At 33.9% G+C, this 14,344-nt stretch overlaps 3 protein-coding genes across 3 annotated transcripts in view; 2 read left to right on the top strand and 1 right to left on the bottom strand.

Moving 5' to 3' along the window:
- The window catches only part of Osi23 (DUF1676 domain-containing protein Osi23), a 33,548-nt gene extending 23,401 nt beyond the window's left edge, over positions 1-10,147 (bottom strand). The window contains exon 1 of the mRNA XM_074239679.1: positions 10,127-10,147. The gene's annotated coding sequence lies outside the window, so the exon portion shown is untranslated. The remainder of the gene's footprint in view (positions 1-10,126) is intronic.
- Positions 2,576-14,344, top strand: part of LOC141525267 (retinol dehydrogenase 12-like) — a 44,891-nt gene continuing 33,122 nt past the window's right edge. The window contains exon 1 of the mRNA XM_074239674.1: positions 2,576-2,603. Within this exon, the coding sequence (XP_074095775.1) occupies positions 2,591-2,603 (13 nt within the window). The 5' untranslated portion in view covers positions 2,576-2,590. The remainder of the gene's footprint in view (positions 2,604-14,344) is intronic.
- Ache-2 (acetylcholinesterase 2) overlaps positions 6,912-14,344 on the top strand; it is a 32,224-nt gene continuing 24,791 nt past the window's right edge. Inside the window, exons 1-2 of the mRNA XM_074239670.1 lie at positions 6,912-7,068; positions 8,281-9,443. Coding sequence (XP_074095771.1) covers positions 8,357-9,443 — 1,087 coding nt within the window. The 5' untranslated portion in view covers positions 6,912-7,068; positions 8,281-8,356. The remainder of the gene's footprint in view (positions 7,069-8,280; positions 9,444-14,344) is intronic.

Here is a 14,344-nt window from a genome sequence, read left to right as displayed (position 1 = left end):
TTTAGTGTCTTACGTTAGCCGGATCCGGGCTTCCTTATCCATTCCGTATAAATAAATTCCGGTCGATAATAAATGAACTGCTGTTACAAGTACTATTATTTAAATAGACTCAATCGACGTCTGTGCTGGTTTTAAATTAAAACAATTATTTTTGGCTTGATTGATAAATAATCCAAAAGATTTTAATTTTCTATTTTTCACCCGCAAAAAAATTAAAAAAAAATTTTTTTACCCACTTTCCTCAAAGGAAATTTAGTCCTCTACAAAAAAGGTCCTTTTCATTTTTTTGAAAAAAAAAAAAAACCCTTGATAAGTTACAGACGTTTAAAGATCGAAACTCCTGAAATTCTAAAAAAAAAAATACGATTTTTTAAGTAGTTTTTTTGTATAAGTAGTTTACCAAAATTTCCTCTTTTTGGCCCAAATTACCCCTATAGGTACTCAAACAAAGCCCCCAAATTTTGTCCCGTTCAAAAAGGACCACTAGAACCCTCCGAACCAGCAATTTTGAAACTGTTACATTTATGTCACTCGAAAAGTACTTTTTTCGAAATTTGAGGCTCAAAAAAATTTTTCAAAAATATTACAACTAATTTTTTTGATAGGAAATTAAATTCCCTACAAAAAATGACTGATTGACTTTCTTGATAAAAGCAACCCTTAGAAAGTTAAAGCTCTTAAAAGACAAACTTTACGGATTTTTTCTTCCAAGCCAGTGAATTTAATATTTTTTCTCCGAAATTAAATAAAAAATTAACAAGTCTCTTATTTAAATTATTAAACGTGAATCTTTAATGTCTCTAATTTCCCAGCGGTGATTAATAATTTATAATTTTACTGGGGAGTTTTAATTTTTAAATGCTTTTTTTTTTATGTACTTTTAAAAGTTTTTTAACTGGGACATATTTAGTCAATACAAATAATTTAATTTCCGTTTTGTTACCTCCAAGGGACTCTATAAATGTCCCTGAATAAATTTTTCGAGAAAAAAATTTTTTTCGCGATAAAAAAGTCAAAAAATCGTTTTTTTTTTTTTTTTTTTTTTTTTCAGTCGGATAATTTTCCTTTGAAAGGAAAATATTTTTTCAAAATTCCCTAAATTGGGTTCTTGGGGGTCTTAAATAGGCTCTAGGGTCCAAATTTAGGGAATCAAAAATTTTCCGGGGGTGTTGGAAGGAGAAATAGATCAAATTTCGTGGAATTTTTCAGATGTAACAAAGAAAAGTTTTTACTGGTGAATTTTTCCGGGATTTTTTGTGCTGGACTGCACTCCTTGGATCCCCAGACACCGTATAGATTCGCTAATCCCGGAGAAAATTCCGTCACATTTGTGTGACACGGAAAATTTAATGAAAATTGTCACTGCTGGAAAAAATGATGCGGAAAACTCGGAAAAATTGTAATATCGGAACAATGAAGGACACTCTGTAGGGAGGGCTATTAAATAGTTGAGATGTTTAATCCAGTGAGACAATTTCGCTGAGTAAAGTAACAAACGTCAAAGCTGGGGGTATGAAAAATAAAAAAATAATGGAAGAAAAATAAGAAAGAAATAAAGAGTTGAAGACGCATCACTTGACCTAGAAGGTAATCTGAAGCCGAGCTGTAGCTAGAAAAAATTCAAGATTCTTGGAAGCTGCTCAACCTGCCCGAACTTGTGTGAGATACGGACGGAAAATAAAAAGTTTGTGAGCCAGGGTAGGATTCTAAGTGCCAGATATGACGGCGGAGCGAGAGAGACACCGAGGGTGCTAGAGGGAGAGATATTCTGCTCCCGGCAGAGATATTGATCGGTTGGGTCACGCAACAGGCTGGTTGTCAGTTATACTCGACAGCATACCGAGCCCTATCCTGAAGGCCATCGTGCTTACTCAAGAGCTTGATGTTGATACTGCCGATCCTAATTTTTGATAACCGAGATAACGTGACTGCTTTCAGATAATTCCCTTCTTACATGAAAATTACTAACACTGAGTCTAAAATTCACCTAAAATTTTTTTCAAAATTAGCCCAACTTACCTCAACATTACAAGTTTATTCCGAGCTTATGTGCTCTAAAAGTTGTCAAGGGACCTAAGGAACGCAGCTAAGGAACAAAAACCCGGAAAAATTCCTCCAGGAAAAACTTTTCTTTGTTACATCTGAAAAATTCCCCAAAATTTGTTCTATTTCCTCCTCCAGTTACTCCGGAAAATTTTTTCTCGCCTCGGGATGGCCCCAAAATCTTTCCTTGAGGTCCCAAGTGCCCTAAAAAAAAATCCTGATTAAAATTTAAAAAATTAACCCTTGGAAAATTGAAATTTTCCGGAAAATTTTAAGTTTTTTGACTATATTACCCCCAAAAAAATTTTTTTTTAGAAAAATTTTTTTTCCAGTGGTTTTTCCTGAGAGGGCTGAATCGAAAATCAATATCAAACTCTTGGAATAATTAATCACAAAAATGGTTATTGTGACTGTTATTCCAGGCACTCAGACACGTTGGTGGCTTATTACCCCGGAGTGACTGGTGAATTGCTCTTATCTTTATCTCGGGGGTTGACTCGTCCAACACAGAGGACAGGAGGAATCACACAAGACACAACACATTAAAATGATATACAAAGGTAAAAAATACCGACGAAACCGGCAAAGCAAACTCGAGACTCTTCTGACCCGGTAATTGCGAACGGGGCTAACTCAAAATAACCTAGGTCACCAACCAGGTCATTGTTTACGTCATTGAAACCTTTTTTTGAAGAATTATTTAGATTCTTCGAAAAAAATTGATGAAATTCCAAAATTTACATAAATGTAACAGTCAATTTATTATTATTTCTCGAAATTTAACCGCGTATTTTTTGAAATTTTCGATCCCAAACCTTGCTAGCCGCAAAGGAAGTCATGTAGAATCAACAAAATAATTACCGGGTGAGAAAGACGGGGAAGTAGGCCAGAAATCGATACGAGGCCTGGTTTTCTGGTTTTTAGGTAATTAAAGGTGATTTAGTTTATCAGGAGGAGTGGTGAGCTTTTTATATTGTTAACCGGTAAATTTGAATTTATATGCAATGCTCTGGATCTCGAATTCGGACTTTAGTTGGGTAAGTTATGATCGAGCTGTCAGCATCAATGTTTTGCTCCTTGGTAAAGTTTAACTGGTTTGCGCCTGTATTATTGCGGTTTAATGGAGTTTAGTAAGATTCTTGAGTTTGACGCGGGAGTTATTAATTTTTTTTGTACATTAATGATAAAAAAATCAGAAAATCGGGTGTAGTTACCGATCTAATACAGAAATCGGCACTTTTTTTTCACTAGATCGGGTCTACAGACCACCCCAGAGATGAGGATACCAAAAGATCGGCACTTTTTTGAAATATCGGTATGGCACTTCCGGGACTTAACATCAAGGATAAATTATTTTTTGTTATTCTAAACTTTAACTGGGTTTTTCTCATCTTTGTTCTGATGAAAGTGGGGGTTTATATACCTCATTTCACGCGGAATTTAATGCAGAATAAGCTGAGAGAATTCGTTTTTCAATAAAAAATTTTTCTGACCCCCTAAACCGGGTTAAAACGGCCACAGGAGTTGTAAATAGTATCTGACATAAATGTAACTAATTTTCTTTTAGTTATTTCTAAATTTCTGGGTTAAATATCGAGTTTAGAGGAAAATCCAATGAGACATTTTTTATAGAGCACTAAATTTCCTACAAAAAATCTCTACAAATTTTTCCTCTATCTCCCATACTTCCCCCAAAAATCCAATTTAAAAAATCTAAAAATCTCAAGGTCATCCCTGACATAAATGTAACTAATTTTCTTTTAGTTATTTCTAAATTTCTGGGTTAAATATCGAATTTAGAGGAAAATCCAATGAGACATTTTTTATAGAGCACTAAATTTTCTACAAAAACATTTGCCCAAGATCGCTGTAAGTCGAATATTAAGCTTAATATTTCCGGTAATAACCGACGGGGACAAATGCTAAAAGTACCTTGAGAAAAACACAATAGCAATATTTGAGGCCAAGTTAAAGGTCACGTAGGATTAAATCGATGACCGTCGCGGTGTCTCTCACGGGTCTTTATACCATTATTGTATTTGTTTATTATATTTTAGTTCCCTCGAAATTTAAGCCCCTACCCCCTCCCCCTTCCTAACTTACACTTACTTACTTACCCAGCAATAATAATGATACAAATCGAGTATGAACGATTTAAATTGTCAGCGGAAGAGACTCGTTATGCCCTCGAGCTTCAACCAATCGTTAGCTCGTTCGTCCACGATCATTGACGATCTTCCACGCATTTATTGTTTCTATTAAATTATTACTAGCTCTGACTTAACAGCTTGACTCATTCATACGCCCAGTATTTCGATAGCTAATTTTGTTTTTTAAAAAAAATATCTCATTGAATTTTTCTCTAAAATTAATATTTTATCCAGAAATTTAAAAAAATCAAAAAATAAAATTAGTTACATTTATGTCATATTTTTTTATTTTTTAAATATTTTGAAAACTATCAAAAATATCAAAAAAAAAAATTATACATTTTTTGTTGGAAATTTAATTCTTTACAAAAAAGGTCTCTTTGACTTTTTCTCTAAAATTGATATTTTACTCAAAAACGCAAAAAAAAATTAGATACATTTATCTCATATTTTTTTTTAATATAAATAAATAATGTTATTAATTAATTTTCCACGCAGAAAAGGATACAAAATCATGTTTCGTGAAACTAATGAGCACGCATCTTTGTACAAAAGCCCTTTGAGCAGAGTAATTACCGCGTACTACCGTATTCTACCTGAATTTTAATAGCGTTAATTAAGTATTGTAATTTGCTCGGCCTTTCGCGGTTATTTTTAAGTAAAATATCAATTTTAGAGATAAAGTAAGGGACCTTTTTTGTACAGTACTAAATTCCCGACAAAAAAGTTCCATAAAACATTTAAAAATTTTCCAATTTTAAAAGTTGACATAAATGTAACTAATTTTCTTTTAGTAATTTTCGAATTTCCGGGTTAAATATCGAGTTTGGAGGAAAAACTAATGAGACATTTTTTATAGAGCAGTAAATTTCCCACAAAAAATCTCTGAAAATTTTTCTTCTATCTCCCATACCTCCCCCAAAAATCCAATTTAAAAAATCTAAAAATCTCAAGGTTACCCTTGACATAAATGTAACTAATTTTCTTTTAGTTATTTTCAAATTTCCGGGTAAAATATCGAGTTTAGAGGAAAAACCAATGAGACATTTTTTATAGAGCACTAAATTTCCTACAAAAAATCTCTACAAATTTTTCCTCTATCTCCAATATTTCCGGTGAAATCAGCGTCTTCGAACAACAACTAAACTTCCATAAATTCAAACTCTAAAAGGTCCTAAATAATTTTCCATAATGACAATTTTCAATGAAACGCTCGTTGATTATAAATTATTATCCGTAGTTTGAATATGAGTACAAACTTTAAGTCTATCGATAGACGCTGGCCACTAATCATCAAAAAGTTTGCCCCGTCTCTCGCGATATAAAAAAGTTTTACGGTAAAAATAAATCGATGAGCTGGGTCATAAATCACCAGGTTGGATTTTTTTTTTTTTTTTTAATAAAAAAATAGTTAAAGTTTTATAAAAATCCCTATAGAATTTCAAATTGTCGTTACAAGTTTCACCCAGGTGTCAGCGACGTCCACGTCACACACGGTTAATTTATAAAAAGAATCTGTAAAAAATTACGGAAGGAGAATTTATTGGGAATAGCGATCGTACCTTTGGAGCCTCCTTCCCTTCTTACCGCCACGGAATCGTATCAATTCAGACACAAGTGGTATTCAAATTCAGCTACACTGTTGCACCATTACTGAACGGTGTATTGAAATATTACGGTGCATTTCATGCATTTTACTCTTCGAACTTTGCTTTAAATTATTCATTTATTAAAAAATAACACTTCACTTAAAGTGTTACATTTATGTTGAATTTAAAATTAAAATATCTTGGAAATTATTGAAGATAAAAAATAATTTTTTTTTAAATATTTTGTAGGAAATTTAGTGCTCTATAAAAAATGTCTCATTGGATTTTCCTCTAAACTCGATATTTAACCCAGAAATTTAGAAATAACTAAAAGAAAATTAGTTACATTTATGTCAGATACTATTTACAACTCCTGTGGCCGTTTTAACCCGGTTTAGGGGGTCAGAAAAATTTTTTATTGAAAAACGAATTCTCTCAGCTTATTCTGCATTAAATTCCGCGTGAAATGAGGTATATAAACCCCCACTTTCATCAGAACAAAGCTGAGAAAAACCCAGTTAAAGTTTAGAATAACAAAAAATAATTTATCCTTGATGTTAAGTCCCGGAAGTGCCATACCGATATTTCAAAAAAGTGCCGATCTTTTGGTATCCTCATCTCTGGGGTGGTCTGTAGACCCGATCTAGTGAAAAAAAAGTGCCGATTTCTGTATTAGATCGGTAACTACACCCGATTTTCTGATTTTTTTATCTAAAAATCCTCTTTATACCCCGAAAAGCCTTCTACCGATTTAAAAATTTTTTTTCTCAATAATTAAAAGTAAATAATAAACAGTAAGCATCGGGTTTATTTTCAAAGTAACCCAGTAGCTTGCCCCTGGTATATTTCATATAGAATCGAAGGGAAAAGGGAAAAGACGTACCCATGCGCCGACGCTTCTTCTATTCCCACCCTCGCTCCCTCTTACACATAAAATCTAACTCTAACCCACATTAGACATATGTATATATATATATATATATATATATATATATATATATATATATATATATAACACACCCTCTCGTGTACACAAACTGTTCCACGATCCACGATCCACCTTATACCTTCCACCTCGTAGCCTGGCGGCTCGCGGCTGGCGGTAGTTCAGTTGACCCCGTGCATCGCGGCATGTCGGTCGTAGTATCAGTATCGCGTGTCCGCGATAAACACCTCTCGTTAAAATCGTGCCTGATATAAAATAAAAAACATTATTTATTTCTAAAAATAAAAAAAAAAAATTGCATAGTGCTACTATTAATACTATTAATAAAAAAAATTTATAGGTTGGCAAATTAATTTTAGTGACATAGTACTACTATTAATTTTCACTATTTTTGAGTGTTACTATGATGGAAATAGTGGCTTGATAGTTTTTAAATTTTATAGTGATATAGTACTACTATTAATAGTAATTACTATTTTAGTGTCAATATAAAATATATTGACATAGTACTACTATTTTAATAGTGAAAAAAATTTTTTTTTAGTGATACATTATTATTGTATGTAATTACTATTAAAATAGTGATACTATTAAAACTATCAAATTTTTAAAAATTTTAATAGTTATTGTGATATATAGTGTTACTATTAAATAAAAGTTTATTTAATTTAAAAAGTCACTATTTTAATCTATTAACTATTGATAGCTATTAATTTGTAACTATCAACTACTATTTCAAAATCCTTTTCTAAGCTAGCATAGTAGCACTTAAACTATCATCTGTCACTCTTAAAGAGACATAGTGACGGTGTAGTTAGTAACTATCACTCCTAAATTGATGTAGTGACGTTATAGGCACTAACTATGCCTCCTAAATTAATTTAGTGACGTTATAGTCATTAACTATCCCTCCCATTAATTATAGTGACTAACTATTACTTCTTAAGTGATTTAGTGACATTGTAATCACTCACTATCACTCCTAAATCAATATAGTAACGTTACAGGCACTAACTATCCTTCTTAAAATGACTTAGTGACGTTATAGTTACTAACTATCACTCCTATTAGCTTTTAAACTATCACTTACTACTCCTCAATTAATTTAGTGATGTTATAGTAACTAACTTTCACTCCTAAATTAATTTAATAACGTTATAGTAACTAACTATCACTCCTGAATTGATTTAGTGACGTTAAAATCACTAACTATCGGTCCTAAATTAGTTTAATGACGTCACAGTCACTAACTATCACTCCTAAATTTACGCTATGACGTCATAGTCACTAACTATTACTTCTATTAGCTTTTAAACTACTAACTATCACTCCTAAACTACTATAATAACATACAGGCACTAACTATCACACCTAAATTACTATAGTACCTTCCTATCTCCAAACTATCCCTCCCAAACTACCATAGTACCATCTTCGTCACTAACTATCCCTCCTAAACTACTTGAGTACCCTCCTACTACCATAACTATCTTTTCACCTCCCAAACTATCATAGTACCACTCAAATTTTTAATCTAAAAACCAATCTACAGTGCTCTAGTGTTCCAAAAGTGTCAAGTGCAATGACAGTCAACTGACCATCTATAGTATCACCACCAACGCTTCACGATGTCGTCAGGCCGAACTATCATCCTCTTACTTTGCGTGATCAACTTCACAACCCTCGCCAGGTCGGACCCGTTAATAATCGAAACGACCAGCGGTCTGATCCGCGGAACCTCCAAAACAGTACTGGACCATGAAGTCCACGTGTTCCTGGGGGTTCCATTCGCAAAGCCGCCAATTGGGCCGTTGCGGTTCCGGAAGCCGCTGCCGATGGACCCGTGGCACGGAGTACTGAACACGACCAGCCTGAGCAACAGCTGCTTCCAGGAGCGGTACGAGTACTTCCCAGGGTTCGAGGGGGAGGAGATGTGGAACCCAAACACGAACGTGTCGGAAGATTGCTTGTACCTGAACATCTGGGTGCCGCAGAAGTACAGATTGAGGCACAAGGAGACCCCGGAGGACCACCGGGGGATGCCGCTGCTGGTCTGGATCTACGGAGGTGGGTACATGACTGGAACCGCGACCTTGGACGTGTACGACGCGGACCTAATGGCGGTCACCAGCAACGCTATCATCGCCTCGATCCAGTACCGGGTGGGGGCCTTCGGGTTCCTCTACCTGAACAAGTACTTCGGCTCCAGCGAAGAGGCCCCGGGAAATATGGGCCTCTGGGACCAGGCCCTGGCCCTCAAGTGGCTCAAGGCCAACGCCAAGGCCTTCGGAGGCGACCCCGAGGCCATCACTATCTTCGGCGAGAGCGCCGGGGGCGGCTCCGTCTCCCTCCACCTCATCAGTCCCGTCACTAGGGGCCTGGTAAGGAGGGGCGTCCTCCAGAGTGGGACTCTCAACGCACCCTGGAGCTTCATGACCGCTGAAAAGGCAACAGATGTCGCAAGGGTGCTTGTTGATGACTGCGGGTGCAATTCTACTATGCTGATTGACAATCCTGCCCGGGTCATGGCTTGTCTAAGGTCCGTTGATGCCAAGACTATCAGTGTTCAACAGTGGAACAGCTACTGGGGGATTCTTGGCTTCCCCTCCGCTCCGACTATTGATGGCATTTTTCTGCCTAAACATCCGCTCGAGCTGTTGAAGGAGGCTGACTTTAAGGAGACTGAAATCTTGATTGGGAATAATCAGAATGAAGGTAAGATTTTCTAAACTCAATATTCAACCCAGAAATTTAGAAATAACTAAAAGAAAATTAGTTACATTTATGTCAGATACTATTTACAAATCCTGTGGCCGTTTTAACCCGGTTTAGGGGATCAGAAAAATTTTTTATTGAAAAAAGAATCCCCTTACCTTATTCTCTATTAAATTCCGCGTGAAATGACGTATATAAACCCCTACTTTCATCAGAACAAAACTGAGAAAAACCCAGTGAAAGTTTAGAATAACAAAAAATAACTTATCCTTGATGTTAAATCCCGGAAGTCCCATACCGATATTTCAAAAAAGTGCCGATCTTTTGGTATCCTCAGCTCCGGGGTGGTCTGTAGACCCGATCTATCGAAAAAAAAGTGCCGATTTCTGTATTAGATCGGTAATTACACCCGATTTTCTGATTTTTTTTTATCTAAAATTAATATTGAAGGGGTTCTAGAGTTTAAAATTGGATAAAAAAGTGCCAATTTTCATGATTGATGTTGAAAGATAAATTAAAGTGAACACGGGAGGTAATTTTGGGAGCAATATGTCTCAATCGAGTCAATCCTCAGGTCTGTCTGCTCGAGTGACAGCTTTTTCAATAAAGAAGTTTGTAATCGATACGCAATATCTTTCAACTGACTACTTCATAACAGATAATATTTATAGTGACACACTGACCCAATTATTGCCTCAGAATTCATTGATGCGCTGGATAATTGACAGCTGGATGAATTAGTGACATGTTTAATAAATCTGTAACAGCAAATTTAACTATACTCAGCCTGGTAATTTTATTATTTATTAAATCGATTTTATGTAGCCGATTTATGGGTAAACTATGCGAGATATTAAAAAATCATTTAAATATTTTTTATAGAAAATTAAATCGTCTATAATTTTTGTTTAAAAAATTTTCTTGTAAACTCAATAGCTTAGCCGTAATTTAAATTTGAAAAAAAAAAAAAAAAAAAAATTACAGTGAATCTTCAGTGACCCAGAAAAAAATTAAAAAAAAAAATTAACAAATGAATTGATCTGTAAAAAGATAAAAGAAGTTTAAATATAAATGTAAAACGAATCAAGAAAGTTATTTAACTTTTTTATTCTTTAGAGTTCTATGACAAGGAAGAAAATCTTTTGATGCTTATACTCTGACTATTTTCTGTTACAATGCAGTCACATGCTCGACGTAATACTTAAGCTCGTAACTTTCCTCGTGACATTTACGGATGATTTAATGCAGGATTCAATTTCCTCCAAGAAACCAATTAGTTCACGTTTTGTTTCATTCACGTTAAGCTTTCGTTAATTATTTTTCTTGTTATCTCGCTGTTTGTCTTAGTTAGATCGATCCTAGATGTATTCTCAGAGTGTAATTCATTTTAGAAAAAAGAATTTTTTTAATCCTGTAAGTTTATGAGATATTGAAAAAAATGTAACTGTTACATTTATGTCAAAATTTGATTTTTTGTTTAAAATATTTTTTGACGCTGAAAGGTTGTTCAGGATAGTCTACAAAAAATATTCCAAGTGGAAATTTAAAAAAATAGCCAACCAGTCGTTCACAGTAATAAAAAATGTAACTGTTACATTTATGTCAATATTAAATTTTTTGTTAAAAAAATTTTTTTAACGCTGAAAGGTTGTTCAGGATAATCTAGAATTAACATCTCAGAAGGAAAATATAAAAAATAACCAGCCGGTTGCTTGCAGTAACTAAAAATGTAACTGTTACATTTATGTCAAAATCAATTTTTTGTCAAAAAAAATTTTTTTGACGCTGAAAGGTTGTTTAGAATGATCAAAAATGAAGATTAGAATTAAAATATCGTCAAAATGTTGATCCAGTTGCTTCCAGTAGCAAAAAATCAACTGTTACATTTATCCCTGTAATTTTATCGACTTGTAATACTGAAATCGTATATTGTAAGTCATAACTCTGTTAGTAGGGGATGAAAGTAAACATATATGAATCGTAAGGTCGACAATTGAAACCCACAACAGTATAAATTAAAAGCAGTGGTTAAAGTGAAGCCTAAATTAAACTTTAGTGTTGGCTCCCGTCCAGATTCAACAGATGCGAACAATCAGCTCCACCCAGCTAGCAACTCCAATTCCCGATTAGGGACATATTGGACACTACAATGTCTACACCGAGAAACTGGTCAGTTAATTGTGTTAATGTTACAGGTGTCCGAGGCTCCTCCAAGATCTAAATTACTCAATCGGGTAATAAACGCGCTGAGAAAATAAGATAATCTAAATAGTGATCGCAATGATAATAACAGTAAATCTAAATTGGATCGAAGAGCCCCCGCTGGAGGTTTATCCATCCAGACACATTAATCTCGAGAAATATATAAATGATGAAATAGATCAGACGCTATTGGCTAAATTGCCGGATTCCGATTCGAGAAAGTTAAACGAGGCGCGGTCGATAAATTTGCTTTAAGTCTTACGTACTTTATACTCTTATTCCAAAACCACCGGATTTATTTTCACCATTCATACGCCCCGATTTACTCACTCAACTACAAGGATTACAACTAACCTGACATCAATGTAATAGTCACATTTTTGCTATTCTCAGCAACTGGTTGGCTGGATTTTTAGATTTTATACTTTCGATAGTCATTATGGACTGTCTTTAACAACCTTTCAGCGTCAAAAAAATTTTTTTTCAAAAATATTGAAATTTGACATAAATGTAACAGTTGATCTTTTACTACTGGAAGCAACTGGATGACCATTTTGGCGATATTTTAATTCTAATCTTCATTTTTGATCATTCTAAACAACCTTTCAGCGTCAAAAAAATTTTTTTTGACAAAAAATTGATTTTGACATAAATGTAACAGTTACATTTTTAGTTACTGCAAGCAACCGGCTGGTTATTTTTTAAATTTTCCTTCTGAGATGTTAATTCTAGATTATCCTGAACAACCTTTCAGCGTCAAAAAAATTTTTTTAACAAAAAATTTAATATTGACATAAATGTAACAGTTACGTTTTTTGCGTTTCTCGGCTTCTAGTGGTCGCATTTTAAAAATTATTGATTCCAAAGCCTTCTTTTCACCCTCCTGATCCCCCTAATGCCTGAAAATGGCAGCAAAAAAAAAGGTAAATATTATTTCTGACGCTAAAAAATAAAATCGTAATTAACCAGCAATTGGAAGTTTGATATAACGTACAAATATTTGTAGATAAAATTCACCTGTGAATTTGGTATGAAACAAGATCGTTATTCGTGTACTAAATACCCGTGGGAGTGACAAAAAAAATATTATTCTGTCACAACTGTCATTGGCAACAAATATAAAACGGGTTGTCGATAGCACTAAAAATCAAATACATTCCGTTATTTTGTTCGTTCCGTTTTAATATTCCGTTCGTTTCGATATTAAACATTAAAATGAAATAAAAAAAAATGGATAAAGTCAATTTAAATTACGATATGGAAATAATTTTAAAATGATTGAATTTTACGATTGGATAAATATATACCGAATGAAAAACGGTCATTTAAGTTGGAGAAAAATTTTTTATCTAGCACTACCCTCCGTCCTATATGAAGCAATCAAAGGTGAGAAACCCGGTAGACCGTTAAAATTATTTCCTGAGTATGTGCATTTACGGATCATTTGGCGCTGAGGTGAATCAGCTTTTATTCCGGAGAGCACCACTCAAACACCCTACACCCTACACTTTCAACCTGTTGCCCGAATTGAGAAATCTTAGATTCTTTGGTATTGATTCGATTCCGCTCGAGATTATTTATTCTCTCGGCTGCTTTGAAGTCTCTGAGAACCCAATCAATCGTTTGAGTCCGATTTTGAAGGTTTATATCCCCACTAGAAGCTGAGATATCAGCAAATTTCAACTGTTACATTTATGTCAAATTTCCATATTTTTGAAAAAAATTTTTTTTTTTGACACTGAAAGGTTGTTCAGGACACTCTAAAATTAAGATTCCAGAAGAAAAATTTGAAAAATAACCAGCCAGTTCTTCACAGTAGCAAAAATGTGACTGTTATATTTATGTCAAAATTCAATTTTTTGTCAAAAAATTTTTTTGACGCCGAAAGGTTGTTCAGAATGATCCAAAATAAAGATTAGAATAAAAATATTCTAAAAATTGTCATCCAGTTTCTTCCAGTAGCAAAAAATCAACTGTTACATTTATGTAAAAATTTCAAATTTCTTAAAAATTATATAAAAAATTTTTTTTCCTTAAAAAAGAGAACAATGAATATAACATCAAATATTGCAATGAATTAACATAAATGTAACAGTTTCATTTTTTGTAATTGCTCGAGCCAAATAATGCAAAGTAAGTTCCGACTTAAAAGGCGGATATCATAGCCTTTGGCGGTGGAAAATCACTTAGAACAAGGGGATTAATAGTCATAAGAATATTAAATTTATGAAGATGTTCTCGGTGTCCGTAAAATAAAATTACGTTGCTAATGTTTTCAATGCTGACCTACATTTACCTTTCTCTCCTCTACTTTGGTGCGTTAATATTTTAGGGAATGCTCTGATTGAGATGTTTGAATTATTCACGAGGTAAATTGGGGGTTGCAGTCACAGTTATACGTACCACTTATATCACTTGATACTCTGGAAAGCCAAGTGATGTTTGAATTCCATGAAATGGGGTTAAACATTCCCAATTTCAGTTTAAAAATCATTTTTTTTGACATAAATGTAACAGTTTTTTTTTTTTTTGCTACTGTGAGCAACTGGTTGGATATTTTTTTAAATTTCTTCTTGGAATATTTATAGGAGACTGGTCTGAACAAGCTTTTAGCGTCAAAAAAATTTTTTTGGAAAAAAAAATTACTCTGACATAAATGTAACAGTTACATTTTTTGCTACTGGAAGCAACTGGATGAC

Source organism: Cotesia typhae, unplaced genomic scaffold (genome assembly GCF_013202065.1).
Source record: "Cotesia typhae breed Kobodo isofemale line unplaced genomic scaffold, CoteBio_Ctyphae contig_26, whole genome shotgun sequence".
Taxonomy (NCBI): domain Eukaryota; kingdom Metazoa; phylum Arthropoda; class Insecta; order Hymenoptera; family Braconidae; genus Cotesia; species Cotesia typhae.
This window is presented reverse-complemented; position numbering and strand designations above follow the sequence as displayed.